At 35.6% G+C, this 21,456-nt stretch overlaps 1 protein-coding gene across 5 annotated transcripts in view; it reads right to left on the bottom strand.

Annotated features, from left to right (window-relative positions):
- Positions 1-4,096: 4,096 nt before the first annotated feature.
- Positions 4,097-21,456, bottom strand: part of LOC149805224 (uncharacterized) — a 52,847-nt gene continuing 35,487 nt past the window's right edge. For 4 of the 5 annotated variants that reach the window (XM_089948633.1, XM_089948636.1, XM_089948630.1 and 1 more), the window contains one exon: positions 4,097-10,621. In XM_089948633.1, the coding sequence (XP_089804759.1) occupies positions 10,430-10,621 (192 nt within the window). In that variant the 3' untranslated portion in view covers positions 4,097-10,429. Of the gene's footprint in view, positions 10,622-18,620; positions 18,686-21,456 lie in introns of all 5 variants that reach the window. The other variant, XR_016418349.1, reaches the window with a different exon arrangement.

Here is a 21,456-nt window from a genome sequence, read left to right as displayed (position 1 = left end):
CAGCCCTTTTCAGGGCTACCCATACTCTAGAAAAGAAATAATTATGAATTTGCCAATGCGTGTATGTGGAGTAGTGTAAATATAAACACTCACTCTTTTCTGGTGTGATTGTATATGTTTATGTGTGTGACTGTAAGCGCTCACGTACGTTTGTGTGGATAGTAAATTATTGGGTTTTGTAATGGCTGATGTAAGTTTGTGTGAATAGTATATTAGGGTTTGATTTTGCTGCTTAGGGTGTGTTTGGATAGTAGATTTGTGTTTGATTATGCTGCTAATCATGTGTGGATAGTAGATAATATGAGATGAGAAAAGTAGGGGATGTTTTCCTTCACGTCCGCGCTTTTTATATAAGAACCCACAAAGTTCATCATTCACACTGGATAAAAATCTAACAGACGTTTAGAGCTATGGGCCACCCTGACTGGATACCGGAAATTGAAAAGAGGAAGAAGAAAGGAATTTTGGAAAAGATAAGGGGATGGATGAAGAACTGGAGGAAATAGAAGAAGAAGAGGAAACCCAAAGGCCCTTTTCAGGGCCCCTTCATATGCCTCGAAAAGACCTTGACTTTCATTGCCTACCCCTTTTTTAAAATAGAGACCTCTCCCTGTTTAAATTTCCCATGTTCAATTTCCATAGACCCTGTTCCATTCCCCTTGTCCCTATAATGCCTATGATGTTTGTCCTGTTTGTCCAGTTATAGGGACAATGGGAAAAACTAATGTTCTTTTCCCATGTTAAATTCCCTTTGTCCCTATAATGCCTATGGCTTATAGGAAAAGTTCTCAGGGACTATGGAAAACTAATGTTATTTGACTAATGTTAATTTACGTAGTCCCTATATTCAATATTCACTTTTTTCATAGTACTTGCCCAAGTCCCTAAACCACCCCTACTCACTACTCCTGCTACTTGCTAGGTATTTTGGTCCAAGTCTCAACCAAGCCCTGCTAGCAATTCAAAGACAGACACAACTTATATCCAAGGAGGTAAAATGTGTACGTATCATATCCGGTTGGGACGTGGGATGCGTTAAATTAAATGGGAGATGTTTGATAAGCCAATAAACAAACTATGATGCATTTGCAATTTGCAATGGTCACAGAAAATCGATCACCACAAAGTTTTTGGCGTGCTTCAACTTCTCACCCTTAACGTTTGACCTTTCTGTTCATCAACGCAAGCGCAGCGAGTAATTTGGATGACCCTTGATAATCAAAACGTGACTTATCATAAGCTATCCCCATTAATGACTGCCATGTTAACTGTGATGTATTCTGGGTCAAGTATTTTGAATTCGTTTGATTCCTTCTCCATCATAAAAAGTTGGAACACATCAAATGAAGAACAATTAATAAATTCCGCATTATATCACCAGTTGTAAGTGGAGTTATAAAATTTACCAGAATTTTATAGTACATGTACAGTTCATGGAAGTTTTGCAATGACGGGAAAGCATTATTGCCTGGGGCGGATCCAGAAACATAGTTTGATGGTGATGGTGGTAGTGATGGCCTAATATAGCAGGCGATTGGTCTGTGGGACATTAGATAAAGGATTTAAAGCGTCTCCAGAACACAATTTTCACCATCTAACTATATATATATATATATATATATATATATATATATATATATATATATATATATATATATATATATATATATATATATATATATATATATATATATATATATATATATATATATAATTAGCAGACGTTCCAGTTATGTTGTATCCATTTGCGCCGGTGGGGGCAGAGAGAGGGGCGCTTGATCCGCCCCTCACTGCCACAAAACCGAGTTTACATGTATGTATATATTTCTACTACGATTTGTTTCTATTGATCATTTACGGTTTGCAAATCGTGTTTTAAAAGAAACCTTTTATTTATAGAATTTCGTTACATATACTGTATAAAAACGAGGACATTTTTCCTGGGCTATGGTTCAGTGGTATACACGTAATTGACGTACGCGTGTGAGTTAGTATTACATACAACTATAGCATATCATTTTATACCAATCTTTGACATACGCGTGTGTTAGCACTACATATCATGCCAGTATCTGATGTAAGCGTATTAGTGCTACATGTAGCTATGGCAGATCATCGTCAGCGTTTTATGTTAGTATTATATATACGTGTCTGTGCTAGTACTACATTCCACTTTGGAATATCATAAGTATGCCAGTCTTTGACGTACACGTGTGTTAGTACTACATATGGCCATGGCATATCATCGTACACGTGCGTGTTAGTACTACATAAACGTGTGTGTGCTAGTACTACATTCCACTTTGGCATATCATTAGTATGCCAGTCTCTGACGTACGCATGTGTGTTAGCACTACATATTGCATTGGCATAACATTCACACTGCACAGGCAAATACGTACAAGTGTACCGAAAGATCTTAAGAACTGACAAAGCTATATGTTATTTACAATAAACTGGTCACAAATTGTCTGTAAGCACATTACGTATTGTTAATAAAATGTGTATATCCCAACAGAGTCATTATATAGCATTTATCTAAATATATATAGCATTCTTTGTACTGATTAATTAAAGTTTTCAAAACATGTGTCTGAAACGTTCACAAATTATGTCATACCAAAGACATATTTGACTGTATTCCCATCTTTCTAAATTCAGTTGCCTTTCTAGTTTTCAGCGAAGAATATGCGCAAATTGTGCTGCTTAAGTTACGAATATAGATGGTTATAAATATGTCACCAGAAAGAATTTCAAGTATAAAAACAAAATCCACAATCTCTTTTTGATCCATACATCGAGACTTAAGACGTCTGATTAGTTATGCTGAAGTCGGGTTTAAATTTCAGCCAATCAGATAACTAGAGTTTACACTTAAATTTAAGTACAGAATCAAGACTGGCTGTTGAAATTCAGACCTGGGCTTAAGTATAAGTATTAAATTCGATCACAACTGTCATAGATCGACATCCAGTTTCTCACCAATTGTATGCTGGTGACACTCAAATATACAAATTTAGCTGACCATCTGAGGTTTAGGCTACTATCACAGGAGAGGTACATTTCCAATGTAGTAATGAATGACATGAAAGAAGCTGCAGATGAATGACGATAAAATTGAAGCCAACCTGATCACCACGCAGAGACTTTCTCATTCACATTATTTACCTCAAACAATAGACAGCTCATGTGGTTTAGTGGTTAGAGCGTTTGCCTCGGACGCGGGTGGTCGCGGGTTCGAACCCCGGCCGAGTCATGCCAAAGACTTATAAAAATGGTACTAAAAGCTACATCGTTAGGCGCTCAGCATTAAGGGTTAGTGTTAAGACTTGTCGACCTGGTGTCAGGATAATGTGACTGGGTGTGACGTGCTACATACCTGCGACATTAGGTCCCAGTGCTAGACATCACTATAAACTGCCACACTGCGTACATCGTACCGATACGACTGTTAAAGCTACGTTTAAAAAGATACTCACACACACACACACACACACACATCTCAAACAAGAAGTAATAGTAATAATAACATTAAATTTACACAGTCAACAAAAAAATCAAGGTGTCACTCTCATTACATTAACAAGGAATGAATATGATACGCATCAGCTCCATTCGCAGTTTTATGCCATATGATGTTATTAAAACACGCGTGTTCCTTAGTACTTTCAAGGCTGGACTATTGTGATTCACTTCTTATCTGGTTCATCTCAGTATCTACTATAGAAACTTCAAAGAGTTCAAAACACAGCTGCTGGGATCATCCTTAGATTACAAACTGAGCACACCTCGCCTCTGCTCTATCACTGGCTACCCAGTAAATCCAGAATCAAACACAAAATCTGTTCAATATGCTACATTCTACAGTCCAATATACCTATCTGAGCTCACCTATGTGTACAGCACACCTATAACTTAGTCTCTCTTCCGACACTTGCAGTCTCATTGTTCCCACTGTTAAAACAAAGTCATATGGACAACGTTCTTTTGCGCATCAGGGTCCAGCCAAATGGAACGAATTGCCCATAGATCTTAGTCACGAGGGTGCTCTTTAAACTCACCTATTTTGACCACAAGAACAGACTTACAGACTTAATAATTTTTACTTCTTTATTTATTGTCAGCACGTTTTTCTTTTGCAATTTCATGGTGGTTTTTTTTAAATCTTGTCGATGTATATGTTTGTCTGTGTTGATTAATATTGTAAAGTGCTTCAAAGCTTCAAAAGATTAGGCGCTGTACTAGATCCACATAATAATAATAATAATAAGGAAGCTGGAATAAGCAAGACTGATGTTCAACCACTTAAAGATCTAAAGTCAAGACATAAACTCTAGGATAATTTTATGAATAGGTTTCTGGACTGGTTCCTTGGTCTTAAAATGATCAAATTTACAAACATATACCATTAAGATACATGCCACATCAAGGCTGATCTGATACAATAATAGATGTGGTTTGTAATGTGTCATAACATTACTTAATCTTATGCATATTTTAAAGAAATACATGTATTTGCATATCATAACTGAACCATAATAGTTCAAGCAATTAATACAAATATGAGAAAATCCTTGTGTGTATTATGCCTGAAACTGGCTTAAGACAGGGTTGCATGCTTTCAGCTGCGTAATAAGTTCATAAACAGTGAATAAACAAACAAAAATACCTTTGCTTTATGTAATGCTTAGTTTCAAATTTAATGCATCAATTTAGTAGCCCTCGGTGGCCAATTTGTCTAAGGTGCTTGCCATTACAGATCACTGACGTCTCACCTCTGTCTACGCAGGTTCAAGTCCTGGGCTCAGCCAACACTGGCATGTGAGAAAGCATGCCAGTAGCTTCCCATGGGTTGGTGGTTTTTTCCAGGTTCTTCCTCCACCAGATATAATGGTTGCCATCTATAGCCTATTATGTGCTAAAAAGCTCTGTTAAGCTAACAACATCAACAACAACAATTAATAATAATTTACTTGCAAAAATTAAGGCCTTCTTACAGAACTATACTCAGAATAGCATTGTCAGGGGTAATTTAGCTGTACATTTTTACTGTTTATCATGTGAAAATAGACCTACTAAGGATGTTATCAAAAAGCACCTTGTTCACTTCATTTTCTACCACAGGACCTGATACAAAGGAACTTGTGTTGGGAAATCAATATTAGGATGTATGTTCAATAATTACGACTCATGTCAAATGTTTACATCAATGTCTGGAATCCAACTCCTTTAGCGTCTAATAACTATAAGCAACATCCCATGTAAATATACAGATGTGAACTTAACAGACAATGGCCATACCAGTATCTTTGTCTGAAATAGAATATATGACACACACAGGTCTCTGAAACAATGTTCACATTAATTTTCAATAGAAAACATGCGTAATGGTTCTTTTGCCATGCTAATTACATGCAACATGCAATATAACAATATACAGATGACTGACATAGGCCACACCTCCAAAATACTGTAGACAAAATGGCCATAAAATGCACATCTAGGTGCAAGTGACAATGATCTTACCAAATTATATTAGAATATGTTGATATATTTTATGCTGATTAGAAATAACATCTGAATTTCCATGTGAAGGCTAGAATCTGATCCTTGATGGGTTAACTCTGTCAAAAATGAAGTATACAAGACTAAACCCATAAAATCCATACCAGGGTTATGTAAATTTATGAGACTAAATGCACATACATTGAATGGTTCTTGAGCTATGCCAGTTACAGGCAAACTTCCATGTTAAGATTTGAAGCTAATTGTCAAGGGAAATAACTCTATCCCAAATGGATTTGTCAAGACAAAACCAAGAAAGGCACTATGTATGTCTTGAAGACAATTTACAAACCAAAGTCCATCAGAAAATGTTGGATGGTTCTTGAACTGTGCCCATTACAAGTAACATCACATGTGAAGTTACTTGTCAAGAGTCATAACTCTATCCAAAATGGTGATGACAAAAGAAAACCCACAAAAGGCCCATCTAAATCCACATGAAAATATTTAAACCAGAGCACATCCGAATATGTTGAATGGCTCTTGAACTGTGCCAGCTACACAGCAACATCCATTTTGAAGATATGAAATTGTCAAGGGCCATAACTCTATCCAAACTGGAGTTGGTAAGATAAAACCCATGAAAGGCACATCTCAATCTGAAACAATGTACACACCAATTGCATAAAAGTTTACAGAGTTGTTCCTGAGCTATGCTGGTTACAAAGATCAGCTGTTAGGGAAATTGAAAATGGATTTTCTTTTTTAAAAACAGTAAATGTCAAAACTGGACTTGAGAAGATGAAACTTTCAAAAAAGCACATCTATGTGTTATCAGCAATTCACCTAACAAATGTGATTCAATTCTTTAATACAAGGAAAACTATGGTGCATACAAAAAGTGTACACAGGTAAGAAGATGGACAAAAGGTGATGCTAAAGGGTTCCTGCCTCTCGATGCAGTGTTCTAGTCACACATAACTCTTCTAAAAGAATTTTAAAAAATTCAATCTTGTCAGTAACCAAGTACTTATCAAATGTTAAATTCTTAAAAAGTGAGTAAATAGCCTGACACTCAAAAGATATTAAATTTTTATTTGTATTTCTTGCGTGAAGATATTTCAAACAGGGGCATAATTTTGTTTTTATTTCACACTCTGTAATGCGTGTAATTTTTATTTTGATGAAACATAAAAACTAACCAATGCAGATACTGGAGGCTGAAAGGTAAACACTGAATTAAAGAAAATTTTAAAATGTGAAATATTTTTTAACATTAGTTTGTCTTTAATTATTCATTTACTGTGATCATATTACTGAATTATTTACTCTCAATGAGGTTAATAAAAGGATTTATCTCCCCTAAAAATTCATTGAAGTTGCAGGTCAAGGATTTATCTCCCCTAAAAATTCATTGAAGTTGCAGGTCAAGGATTTATCTCCCCTAAAAATTCATTGAAGTTGCAGGTCAAGGAATTATCTACCCTAAAAATTCACTGAAGTTGCAGGTCAAAGATTTATCTACCCTAAAAATTCATTGAAGTTGCAGGTCAAGGTGTATATAATTTTTTGGAGGCTTTTTAAATCATTCAAGATGTTTACTGTATGACCTAACCTTACTGATAATCCATGGCCTCATTAGTATTAAGATAAAACTCAATTAAATTTGATTTGCATAACAAAGGCACAGCAAAGCCTCAACAATATTTCCATCTTAAGTCACTGAATAAAATACCAACAAGAATTTTAAAAATCTAAATATTAACAATACAAAAACAGCAAAGTTCTTAAACAAGTTTGTTCCTTTTCCTTAAAAATGTTCTTTTCTAGAAATTTTAATTAAAAATACAAATACAAAACTGAACAAATGTGGGGCAAATGGACAGACAAACAAAATATTCTGAAACTGATTCGTTATGTATGCATAATCAAGCTGAATTGCATGTTCTCGGTATATAAAGCTGGCTATTAGCCTCTAGGTCAGCCTACACTACACTGGTATTACACTCAATCTACACTACACTTGTTTTACACTCAAGAGACTCTACGTCAGCCTACACTACACTTGCATTACACTCAATGACACTAGGTCAGCCTACAGACTACTACACTCAACAAAGTCTATGTAAGCCTATACTACACTTGTATTACACTCAACTGTCTCCAGGGTGGCCTATACTACACTGGTATTAGACTTAATAGACTCTAGGTCAGCCAACACTACACTAGTATTATGCTGAATAGATCTGGGTCAGACTACACTAAACTGGTATTATGCTGAATAGCCTCTAGGTCAGACTACACTACAATGGTGTAACACTAAAGTGTACCTATATTTATATGTACAATGCCACATGAATTTAATATCCAGGATTTTAATTTTCAACCTGCCATACCCATCTGTTAATGTAATTTTGGCAAATTAACATGTTTAGAACATCTCACGTGATAATGTATTAACAAATAAAAGAAAAACAAATAAGATTCTTAATTACATCTATTTCTGCCTAATATATAAATCCAATGCTGATCATCAATTTGAGATTACACCTATCAACATCTCACATCACACATATTTATGTTTCCTCATTTTTCCATCAAATTAGGGATACAAACAACTATCATAAAAAATATAAACTTCAGCGTACTCTGACACTGTCCTGAGCAGATGGAACATTACATGATCTGACAACCCTCTTGAGACCAGATGATGAAACAAAATACACACAAAGCATAAATATTTTCCATTTTACGAAATATTCAAAAGAATTACTACAGTAAATGTCAAGACATGTAGGTCACATACATAATATGTTATTATGATCTAGGTTCAAGATTACAAATCCACATCATTTATTGATATCCAGCACAAAATATACACTTAAAAAGTCAGACAAGAACCACTTTTACATGTATATCTATGAGGTGTTATAACTTTTACATGTATATCTATGAGGTGTTATAACTTTTACATGTATATCTATGAGGTGTTATAACTCTTACATGTATTTCTACGAGGTATTATAGGAATTCTAAACCTCATACACAAAAATGTGCCAAAATTATTCAACGAAACTCATTACCCTATATAGTCTCTTATAAATCGTATCCTACCGCATAATCGTCTGGAAGATCTGATCTGGGTCTATGCAATTCCTTGAGCAGAACAAACATGGACCCTGATCTGCTGGTTAATTATGCAAAGGCAGGTTATGGTCTGGAGGGGTGTTCAGTTGGATTAGACTTTCAGACAAGTGTATATGGCATGTTTACAGCATGATTATCTACTCCACAATTTTTTTATAACCAGTCCAGTAAAAAGCTTGTCTCATTAGTATTACTCTATTGTATTCACTTATCCTCCCACATTGATCTTTTAAACAAAAAGAATCAAGGATATAAAAAAATGCATAGAAGTTTCTTTTTACATTGGTCAGATTATAGTTTCTAACCTGACTGTTGCCAGATGATCAATAACACCAATAATCTGTTGGTGTTTCAAAAACAAATGGAGTTTCTTTAGTAACAACACTTACATATTTGCATGGGCAAACTTATTTTTCAGACAACAAATATTACATAGTACACCATCTTTGAGAAGTTCTAAATAATTCCATAAATTTAAAAGTAACATACCTTTGAACACATGTATACAAGAGTTACGCCTTTTAATTTGTTCAATTTCATTTAGAAATATGGAAACTAGACATTGCAGAAATAGGATGTAGATAACAGTTTACACAAAAATGGACTGTTCTAGAAACCAGAAAAGGACAGTGTCCAGTCTGTCTGGTTGTTCTCATCAAGTTTCCATTTAGTTTGAACAGCAAATAAGGTAACAGTGTTAGGGGCCACCTGGCAACAATTAGGTAAAAATTATAAAGTGATGATCGAGGTGACTATGTTTTGTGCAATTTTTATAATATATTCAAGTTGTTTTTTTTTAATTTTCAAAATCAGTAGAAGAGTATAAAACAAAAAGAATGATAAGCGAATACTTATGAACATATTAATTTGTCTACCACGTAAAGGACTATATCTCTTCGTTTATCTACATTAAATAAATATATTACGAAAACATATTGTTAATGTTGTTGTTGGTGTAGGGTTTAACGCCATTTTTCAGCACACCATAGGCTATACATGGCGGCCACTATTAATGGTGGAGGAAGAACCCGGGAAAACCCCGGGAAGAACCACCGACCCACGAGAAGCTACTGGCAAGTTTTCTCACATACCCACAATGGCTGAATCCGAGACTCGAACCCACGCTGACAGAGGTGAGATGGCATTGATCCGTAACGGAGAGCGCTTTAGACCACTCGGCCACACGAGGCCCCTATTGTTAATGGGAAAGGTAGACAACTTTAGCAATAAGAAATTGGGCACATCTGTTCTTAGCCAGTACTGTACCAATTGCCGATCATTCGCTTAAGAGAACAGCGTTTTCTGATCAGACAATGACCATTTCATTAAACGAATCCATGCAAAACCTGCTGAATTTAAATGATTTTAGTGAGAAAATAGATAATTTACAAATTTGTAAAATTTCTTTTTCTTATAATAAAAATCCGCATCATTTGTGTAAATAATCCATCTGTACAGAACAATATATTCATATTCGGATAATGTGGGTATGTGAGAAAGCTTGCCAGTAGCTTCTCGTGGGTCGGTGGTTCTTTCCGGGGTTTTCCCGGGTTCTTCCTCCACCATTAATACTGGCCGCCATGTATACCCTATCGTGTGCTGAAAAATGGCGTTAAATCCTACAACAACAATAGCAACATACATGAACTGACCTAACAGCATTCTACAAAATGTTAACATCAAACGGTACCTTTCTCTTGCATTACATATGCATAATTTATAGCTCCTAATAGCCTCCCATATTTCTTTCCCATTTACTACTGGTCATAAACAGTATTTACATTGATGACACACTTCTGGAGTCGTCTATGAATCTCCAATTATCATAATCTTGAAATATATTTCTGTCGCTTTCCGACTCTAACGAGTTACTGCTTTTGAACGCAGGATTGTCCATCTGCGCGTTATAAACAGTGGGCACCTGGTCGTGTTCAAGTCTTGGTTCTATCCACTGAAGAACAATAGATCCCTGAAAAGCAAATGTTACAGGTATTAAAATTGAGAAAGTTGAAATTATAAATTATTCCCTTACTGGCGTGGCCAGAAATCTCTACAAAAGTGAGGCTTGTGTCATTCGCATCCAAATATACATGAAAGATACACCAACCTATCATAGATAAGTCATACTCCAATAATAACTGTATAAAAAAAATGATTCCTCCCCAATATGAACAAGCTGACGAATTTAGATAAAATATAATAAAACCATACATATTCAAGAAAAATAAACCATAGCTCGAAAACTCGTGTAACCCACTTTCACAACTATGAAGATTATTTTTCTCTCCCACTTTCTTTCACATTTTTCAACAACCTGATTTCTATACAAAGGGATTAGGTCTACGGTATTGATCTACCATCACATAATGTGCCGGCAAATCTGCTATATGCATTTTGTTGGAAGTAAGCAGTGGAACAAGTAACATAGACCCTGGTCTGCTGGTACATTTAAGGAAGGGCGTTATGTAAGCTGTGTGAGTCGGCAACTGACAGTTTATACCACGATAAACTCAGAAAAAACAACCTTAAACTCTTATAATTGAAATTTCAATTATTCGTTATGTTGTTTTGTTTGCATCATTAAAAAACAGAAATCTTAATTGAGCGTAGTTTAGGGTTTTCTGTTACGTAGCTATTCATAGCACTTGGGATTGTCCTGCTTTATCGTAATAAGATCATCATAATACCAGTCCTTCAAGCAATGAAAACCAAATTTATTCAATATTTTTTTTTAATTGTTAGAATGATCTTTTCTTTTAATGCTTACTTCATGCCTACCTTCACTGGCAGTGTTTATCTTATGCTGAGGTGGCGCTCTACAGTGTCGTGTTTTGCATAGGGTTAATATTTTAAAGAAAAAGAATTTTCCCGGCTTTCCTCACTGGTTATACTGGCTATTTAAAAAAAGACCTTGTATATTTTAGGTACAATAATCGTTAATTCCCTTTATTTTGGTGTATGATTGATGGGTGTAATATGGGTTATATAGTATACAGCTTGGTCTTACTCCAGATGTGCACTTTTAAAAAAAAGTGCTAGCTCCTCTTGGTCATTTTCACTTCCGGAACATCAGAGGTAAATTGTAAAACAAAAAAAAGAGTCGTAACATTTTTTTTTACATTTTATATATTTGGTAAATCATTCATTGCACTTTCAGAAGCTGGTATTGTCTAGTCTGGCAATATTCATTTTCCCTACTTTAATAGCTGCTATGGATAGTGTACTTTATACTCAATCAGGCTGATTTTTTAGCACAAGGTAGCAGTCATTTTAGTTAGCAGTGTGCTTAGATCATGTACAATTTCCAAAAGTACAATATCCAAAGAAATATCATCCACATTACATTAATGTAGCATAGAGGTATGCCAACATTCTCTCCACTGTGCATGTTTTAAATGCAAACAGCTTCAGCTAACATACGTCACTCTCTCAACAGTACATACTAACTGGTGAGCGCCCCCTGTACGCGTGACTCTATTTATAGAAGTGGGTATTCTTAGAAAAGTAGTTCTCCTTACAGTTCATACAGAAATAAACACAATTCATTTTGATCATGTGGTAACATTCTGACCAATGGAAATGTTACTTTCCTTATCCAGCTACTGGCATTGCACTTATTATGTAATAGCTGATCAGGGTCTATGTTGTTTGCAGCTGGACTCGACTTTTAAGTGTCACATAGCTGTCGTGAAATGACCACCAGTTACTATTAACATCATTTCGTGTGCGAGCTTCTTTTTTTAATAAGGATACCAACAAACGTTTGTGATTTTGTTCTTCCATGTAACAAACGAGTCCCGAGCTTCACGACAAGAAATTATGGGTAAACAACAAAACATGTACATGTGACTTTAAAAGGAAAACAATGTTGCTATCCTGCGATAGACTTGCAACGGAATATCACATTTGACAGCCTAAAATTGAAAATGATGAAATGGATATTTCTCAATATTTCGTTGATTAAATAAATAAATAAATAAATATATAAATAATAACAACTAATTTGTTTTTGTTGTGTGTTCGAAATTCGTTGATCTTGCATTAGAATGCGCAGCTCTTATCAGTGACTTACCAAGCATCAAACCCCACGTCCAGTAGGGGTCCAATATTCCATCCAATAACTTTTCTATGATTGGGAGGGCTTCATTTTATTAAATTTGTTTGCGCCGGGGGTGGGTGGCGGGGGCAGAACTTTTTGCGACGCCACTGGACATTATCCAGCATCTCTCCCCACCCGTCCAATTTTATACCATTATACTCCCTTTGATTTCGTGCATTTGTTTTATTGGAGAAGAAAACTTAGCGTGACTGTTCGATAGATTTGAAATAAATCAGGGTAATATTACATATAAATATGTCATGTACAGAAACTTAGCATACCAAATATCTCCAAAAAACAAAAACAAAATAATTAAATCAATTTATTAATATATATTCATTCATCATTTCTCTTCTTCACGCCTCCGCTTGTGTGTGTGTGTGTGTGTGTGTGTGTGCGTGTGTGAAATATTATACTAATGACAACCGATTTCACTGCCAAGATAATTAATTTCAAATAGTTCAATTGTAATTTTATTAATTTTCACTTTAACCAAAGTGACAGGACTCTCTTTCAGTCTAAATGGAAAAGGAAATTAAATAGATGCAACCATTTTAGGTATTACAACATGATTACCTAATTAACAATTACTTACCGGTATTTTCCTTATCTTTTTCATTTGTTACATCATTTTTTGAATGCAATCCAGTGACTGATGCACCAGGATTATATCCCATTTATTATATTCTAAGTGTGAAATATTAAGACTTGCTGACGAAATATTTTCATTTTTCTTTTCTTTCATTATTTTCACATGTGAAATATATATAATTTATACTTTCACGTGTGAAAAATAAGATTTTCCATCATGACATGCGACGTTCGATTGTGTGTACCTGCAAAAGAGTTACCTGCAACAACTAATACGAGTATTTTGTGAGATAGAACAAACAAACACAAATTGCTCTACATTTCAGACGTTGAAATCAATCTTTGATAACGAAATATGACCAGACGACGTTTGCCACTCTCTGAAGTTATATCCCCTTACTTCCTTGACAACAACGACAAACACCCGCCGTGATGCATTGCTGAATCGGACTTGTATTGTTTTCAGATAGGGTCAAAAAATTTAAAAAATAACAAAAATGAAATTTACTGTGACAGTGTAGGTCAAGCCAATCCCACCGCTTTCTTAAGTCACGTATATTTATATAACCAGGATATGAAAGTGAGGTGAATATACGAAAAAGGGGGTGGGGGAGCGTATTCTGCCGAAAAGTGAGTTTATCAGTCTCGTCTTCTAAACTTCGATTCTGAAGCAAGTTTGATATATAATAAAAACAAAATTTTCTTTTCCTACGTTAATACCTAACATAGTTCATCTTGTGGCACCATAAACTTCTTATTTTAACTCGTGGCTTCGACACTCATTAAAATGTGTTTTGGCTTCAAGTGGATTATGTCGCGTTTTCTGAAAATAATTGCATTTAAATGAAGATATAAAATTATTGAGTGCAACTGACCTTTCCTAAACCCACAAAATCACACCTGTTGGCTTTATCATCCCACAAAATCACACCTGTTGGCTTTATCATCCCACAAAATCACACATGTTGGCTTTATCATCCCACAAAATCACACATGCTGGCTTTATCATCCCACAAAATCACACCTGTTGGCGTTATCGTCCCACAAAATCACACATGCTGGCTTTATCATCCCACAAAATCACACATGCTGGCTTTATCATCATACGAAAAAAGCATGAGGCTAAACTCAATAAACATTTTGTTTTCTGTTTAGGATTCAGTGCTTTCTATTAAATACTACATGTAACATCTCAATAGTTATTTAATCTCGACGAAAAATCGGAGAAATATATTACTGAATTTCTTACGGACTAGACCATAAGCTAGGGCAGATCCAAAATTATTGTTACAGATACAAATATAAGCCCCAATGGGGGCCCAAAAAGGAGAAGCCTCGGATGTGCCCTCTTTTGAAGCATTTTATGGGCATAGATTTAACCAACGATCTGTAAAGAAAACGTACACAAGGAAGGTTCCAGATCTTTTGCATTAATTTCCTCCCCCATCCCCCCTCATAACGTTGTCACAACGACTGATGAGATTTTAAAATGTTTTGCAATCACCATGGTGGTTAGGAAATTAATTCCCAAAACACACGCATGCACGCATGCGCATACATACATCGCAAAAAAAGAAGCTTAAACATAAGCAATTTAACGTAAAAGAAAATAAAGACGCAAATATTATTAATAAATAAAAATATGAAAAACAAAACTAAATCACAGGCCTCTCGATGTAAAAGAAATGACTAAAATCTGACGGCTCACTGTATGGCAACAACGTCTCTTTGGGTACTCAATTGTTTTTTTTTATATTCTTTTCTTTATGCCTTTTTTAAAACAAATATTATCCAACAATAATCTGTTGTCAATGAATGAACATTTTAAAAAAAACTGAATGACCTTAAATGCCATATAACATTGTTCAAAGAATAAAGCATAGCATTAAATAGAAACTGCTCCAGAACTTGATTGTAACTATTTAAGGGAGAAAAAAACAAACAGGTATTTGCTAAATACAAGGTCCGCGCAGGTGACCTAAGTGGTCAGAGCGCCTTGGATGCGGGAGGTCATGGGTTCGAACTCAGGCCGAGTCATAAGAAAAACTTATAAAAATAGTACAAACAGCTGCCATGCTTGACGCTCAACATTAAGAGGTTAGTGTTAGGACTGGTCAGCCTGGTGTCAGGATAATGTGACTGGGTGGAACATCGAGCAACATGTCTTAGGCATGATGCCCCAGTGCAAGACATCACTATAAACTGCCACACTGCAGACATCGTAGCGATATGACTAAAACAATAGTTCAAGATTTCGCTAGGTTTTTTTTATCTTTATTTATATATGGCCACATATCAGGATACATTTTCCAGTTCTAAAATATTTATATAAGCTGACACTTTCTGTCAACGTTGGTCAAATTCTGTTGATCAGGTCTTTTGGATAAAGTTTTTCAAATGTTCTTATCTTATTTTTTGTTGTGTTTTTTTTCTTCAGTTTTATAAACGGCGGCCGTTTCTGATGAGGGATCGATATAATTTCTGTAAATATAAAATGCCTTTCAGCTAAGACGCTTTCTGTCAACGTTTGTTGATTCTGTTAAGCGTCTTTTTGGAAAAAGTTATTTTTTTAATCCCGTTTATAGATGCAGCAGCCATTATATTTTATGGCAACTGATTGGCATCGCTTGTGAAAACTTAAACCACCCTACCACCCCACCCCACCACCACTATGTTGAATTCTGCTGAGTGGTTTTCTAGAAGGCGCGATGCAACGATTTCCTTTTTATTTTAGTAACGGCCACCATATCTGACGGTGACCCGGCATCATTTGAATGCAAGCTGATGTCCTTAAAGTTCTGGGAAGTCGTTTGAAACTGTTTCTATTTTAGCAACAGTTGCCATATTTGATAGCCCATCGGCAACGTTTGTGCTAACTTAAAAGGCCAAATTCCGCCAATTGTTCTGTCAAATGACCCAATTATGGTTAGTTTGTTTTGAGAAGTCATTTAAGGATTTCTATTGGTAGTAACACTGGACAAATTTGATTGCGGATCGATATCTGCCCTTCACGTCGGGATTGTTTCTGTCAAAATTGGCAAAATTATGTTCGGCTGTTTTTGATTAGAAGTCGTTTAAAGGTTTTTCTGTTCTTTAGTAACCGCCGGAATATTTATTAACGAAATGTCGTTCTTTGTATAACGATGACAGCCATCAGTAATTGAATGATTTCTGTCAATTATGTTGAGCGGCTTTGAGAGGAAGCCAGTTTAAAGCTTTTCTATTTTTAGCAATGGCGGCCATATTTCATTTGTAACTGGCATATTTTGCACAGGATTGAAAGTCATCTATGCCGGGATACATTCTGTCAAATCTGTACACTCATTCAAACAGATTCTTTCGAAGCTCTGCAAGATTTTGTAATATACAAAGTTCTAGGGTTCCGGGACTCTCGACCCATAGCAGAGTCAGTCCATTAACGATTTCGACCCATAACGAACTCGGCCTACCCAAACAGGCACATAAGGTACTCGGTCCACATAACATACTCGGCCCATTACGTACTCGGCCCACTTTATACTCGGCCTTTCGGTCCGAAATTCATAAAATAGTAATGTGGATGTTATTTTCATTGTTCAAAGGTCATTTAATTTTTTTATTCTTTGTATGTTTCTTTCAACGGTAATTCAATTTGCAATATAAGTAAACCTGAGAGAAAAAAAATAATCCCAGATTAATTAAATTATAATCTGTGTCATCATCATTTTGAACCTGTGTTTGTCCTGCAGCTCTTAATTGTTAACTGGGTTGAAGACAGCACGTGTATATTACTTGTGATTGTAACCATGTGTAATTTGACTCGTGTAATTTGATTAAAGTCACACCTCCCATCTATATACCATAACGTTTTGTATCAACAGTAAAGATTTTCCAGCATTCTAAGTTTAAAACGTATCTGCCCTATATTAATTGAGTTAAATAGATGTTGTTTTTATTTAAAAATGAAACAGACAAGCACAGAGACAAAGCAAACATTTCAAACTCTTCATATCATCATTAATGGTTAACTAATTAGTTAGTAAATAACATGTTTTAATAAAATATTTTTTGTTCAATGACAACTGGTCGGACAATTTCCAAACAAAATCACGAAAATACAAACTTTGGTCCAAAACGGACATTGTTTCCTGTGTATTGTTCAATAGCAACAAGTTTTACAAAGCCATACAATATCAAGGTTAAGAGCGACTTTTGTTGTGGGCCAACTTCGTAATAGTCCGAGTATGTTACGGGGACATTTCTTAATTAAATTTATATAGGCCGAATCTATAATGGTCCACATTTGTTATGGGTCGCTTCCGTTATGGGCCGAGATCACCAGTTATAGAGTTATGTAATATGCTTCACTACTCGTTGTTACCAAGGCGCTTCAGTCAAAATTTTTAAAGGCGCCATTTATCGCTCCCTCAAAACGTTTCTAAGTAGAAATTCCGCGATCATTCAATTCAAATTGTGCTGCATTTTTAAACAGGTGCCGATGCAGAATGTGTTTCATTCATCCATTCGAACTGTCAACGTTTACATGAAACATTACGTCATTCGCCTCCCCCTCATCAACCAATCAAATCAAATCTTTTCCAAATTTCGGGAAAGCCTTAGTTCTGATAATACAATGAAAACTCCAATTGTTGTTTGGCTTTTACAATTGTTGTTGTTTTGGGGTTGGTCTTTTTTTTTCTTCTTCTTCTGTTTTACCAGACACTCATTTGGCAGATGTCTTATGGCACCACTTGTCCGGTCTGGTTGAGGAAAAAAAACTTTTTAGAAGTTGTTGTTTAAAGTTATTTTCTAATATTAGTATATGTTGACCATATTGGTTAACGGATTGGTATCTTTTGAATAAATCTGGCAGGCGTTCCTGTCAAACTTGGTCAGATTCTGCTGAGTTGATTTTAAGAAAAAGTTAGTTAAAGATTTCTCTATTTTTAGTGACGGCGACTATATTGGATGAAGAATTGGCATTCATTTTACAGATTTCAAGGACACTGATAGCAGAATGATCCCTCTAAAATCATATGTAACTTGGCCAAGGTTCTTTGAAAAGAAGTTATAAAATAGCAGCTGTGAACGGCCGATACACAACGGACGAAGGACAATAATATAAGCTCTCTACGCCTAACGGTCAGGTGACCTAACCCAATGAAGCAGCATACACATTCCATAATGCAACCAGTTCAGGAACAAAATTGTTTCTTTAGACTAATCAGCCAGAAAGATTCAAAATCTTTAAACATGCATCGAGAGACTTGGATTTTAACAATTATTGATTTTCTCTTACATAATACTTATCCGATGTGCAATCCATCCAAACTTGCAGTCTTAAATCAGAGTCGGCTCCGCTAACTGACATATATATATATATATATATATATATATATATATATATATATATATATATATATATATATATATATATATATATATATATATATATATATATATTAAAAACCATTTAGGTTCAAGTACAATTCAAAATAGGAAAACATTAATAAACATAAATGTCATTAATGCAATGCGAATTAAAAATCTAGTCTAAAACTTAAAGTGATATTCTTTCGATCAAAGATGTAACGATTCAAAAGCTAATTATTTCTCTCCCCCCCCCCCCCATCATAACAAAAACCACAAATAAATTTTACAAAGGGGAACAAAAATGGCAAATGATTCGTTTGTCAATAGTGAAATCTTCTAAAAGAAAAGTTTTTTTTTACCAAACTGGATTCGTTAAGTTTACTATATCATCTTTACGAAGAACACAACGTTGACTAAGGATTATTAATTCCAACCCATTTTACTATTGCTTTACAGTAGTAATCAGCTAACAGCAGAATCGCTGTATCAGTTACCAGCAGGATTAACTTTAATAGGTAGCCCCATATGTTTCCTTCCAAGAACAAACTTTACTTTGTGTGATAAAATCTTGAAAAAAATGCCACTATTAAAGCTAGCATTATTTTCATAATGTTCGGAACTTCATACTGGAAGAAAGGATATAAACAAGTGCAAACTGTATTTGTTACCATGTCGATAGAATGCACGTGCATTAGAGAAAGCTTGCCAATTTCTGAATATTTTTAGTTAAAATTGCATTTATTTACGTTAGGAAGATGGTACAAGTAGAGAAGTAGAGGTGTAGTGTCGACGTGATGTCGTCTTGAAGTCGTAATGTCGGTGAAATGTCATGGAGATGTAGTGTCGACGCAATGTCGTCTTGGAAGCGTAGTGTTAGCGTAATGTCGTCTTGGAAGCGTAGTGTTGGCGTAATGTCATCTTGGAGGTGTAGTGTCAGCGTAGTGTGGTCTTGAAGGGCACACGGTACTAATTATACGGAAGAACTGTGAACCAGTCTAGAAATGGGTGAAGAAATAATAGAGTATTTACAGGTTTGGTGGTCCATAATTGGTTAATAATGAAAATTAAAATTTTAGGAAAAATATCTTTTGAGAGCTTATCCTATGTGTAGTAAAAAAAAAAATATTGACAAATTTCTACTAATGCAATTTTAGCATTTTTACAGGCTTGACTCAGGAGTACTCAATACTGAAAGTAGCACCTGATTCATTTGGTGCAGAATCAATAACACGTGTTTCATGCACATGTATGTAAACAAAGTGCCGCGGGTCATATGGTGTTCTCCACACATAAGCTTGCACCAAGGTTAGATGTGCATGAAGAATTATAGGTGTCATTATCAGCACCCAAAAATTTTAAGTTATTGAATTTTGAATATGATAGTGTTTCCATATGTTTACCATTGGAGTTGAATTAGTACCGTGAGTCCTGAAGGCGAAATGTCGTCTTGGAGGTGTAGTGTCGACGTAATGTCGTATTGGTGGGATAGTGTCAGTGTAGTGTGGTCTTGAAGACGTAATGTCCCATTGGGGTGTTAACTTTGGCGAAATGTTGTCGTCTTGGAGATGCAGTGTCGGCGAAATGTCGTTTTGGAGGCGGAGTCCTAAAATCAGCGCGTTACGCGTTACCGCAACTCGGAATATACTCATAAATCGTCTTTGGCACCGACAGATGATATTTAACTTCTAGCCCCCAAAATATTTTTTGTAAAAAGAAAAATGTCTCAAACTCAGATTCAAGCTCAACGCAAAATTCTGACGTTTGATTAACGTTAGAATTTGAGAACTGGGCAACAGACGTAGGAGATTTTTCCGGGGTCTATCCTGTTATTAGCGACCGATTCACCATATCCCAAGTTTATACCGATTCACGATACCCCAAGTTTAGACCGATTCACGATAATAATTTGTCTTATACGTAACCTGTTCGACTGGGTTCCGTCGGCGTTTGAATTTTAGCGCACACTAGACAAACTGTTTAAAGTTAAGCAGCTTATTTCTTTAATGCAGCCAGACATTCAACGTCAGAGGACTATCTGTTTTATTAAACACGTTAATATTATTAATCCTTTATGGTTTCTGCGAGGATTAAATATAGGCCGTTCTATAGAATCGGGCGGTGGGAGTGGGGTGTGTGCGTCAAGCATACGTACGCAGGTGGGGGTGTACAAAAAGTACGAATGTGTACAGGGAGGGGAGAGGGGTCAAACTTTGCCAGATTTTAGCGTACATACTAAATGGATGGCCCCCTAAGAAAGTAAGTGTCTTCCGCCGGCACCCCAGAGACCAATGACCAGTCCAAATCGGTAGTATGTGCTCCGTCTCTTAATCTGAGGGCGATAAGTGAGCAAAGAATAATGAGAAAACAAGTGCACCGCATGCTGCATATGGTACAATCGTTCTGATCAAGTTTAATAATGTTGTTGGTCTGCGGTGGTTACTAAATGTCGTGTGTGTGTGTGTGTAAAAATGCAATAACTGAATGTGGCTGAAATACATATACGAAAGAGAAACAGCAACACTTACACAAATTATGAATTATTTTTGAATAAGGACGAAACTGGTCGACAATGTGTACTGAACAAACATTACATTTGTTGGAAAAAACAATGGAAACTACTCTAGAAACAAACAATCAACCTACGATGCACACAATCGCGAATCTATAACAATAAAAATGATTAAGCAACGACATGCAAGCTGAGTTGCGGTAAACATATTTTTCAAGAATCATCGACACTTGCAATAACCTAGTATGATGTG

Source organism: Sinohyriopsis cumingii, chromosome 2 (assembly GCF_028554795.1).
Source record: "Sinohyriopsis cumingii isolate HCF-2022 chromosome 2, ASM2855479v2, whole genome shotgun sequence".
In the NCBI taxonomy this organism is placed as follows: Eukaryota; Metazoa; Mollusca; class Bivalvia; order Unionida; family Unionidae; genus Sinohyriopsis; species Sinohyriopsis cumingii.
Note: the sequence above shows the minus strand (reverse complement) of the source record. Positions and strands in the feature narration are given on the sequence as shown.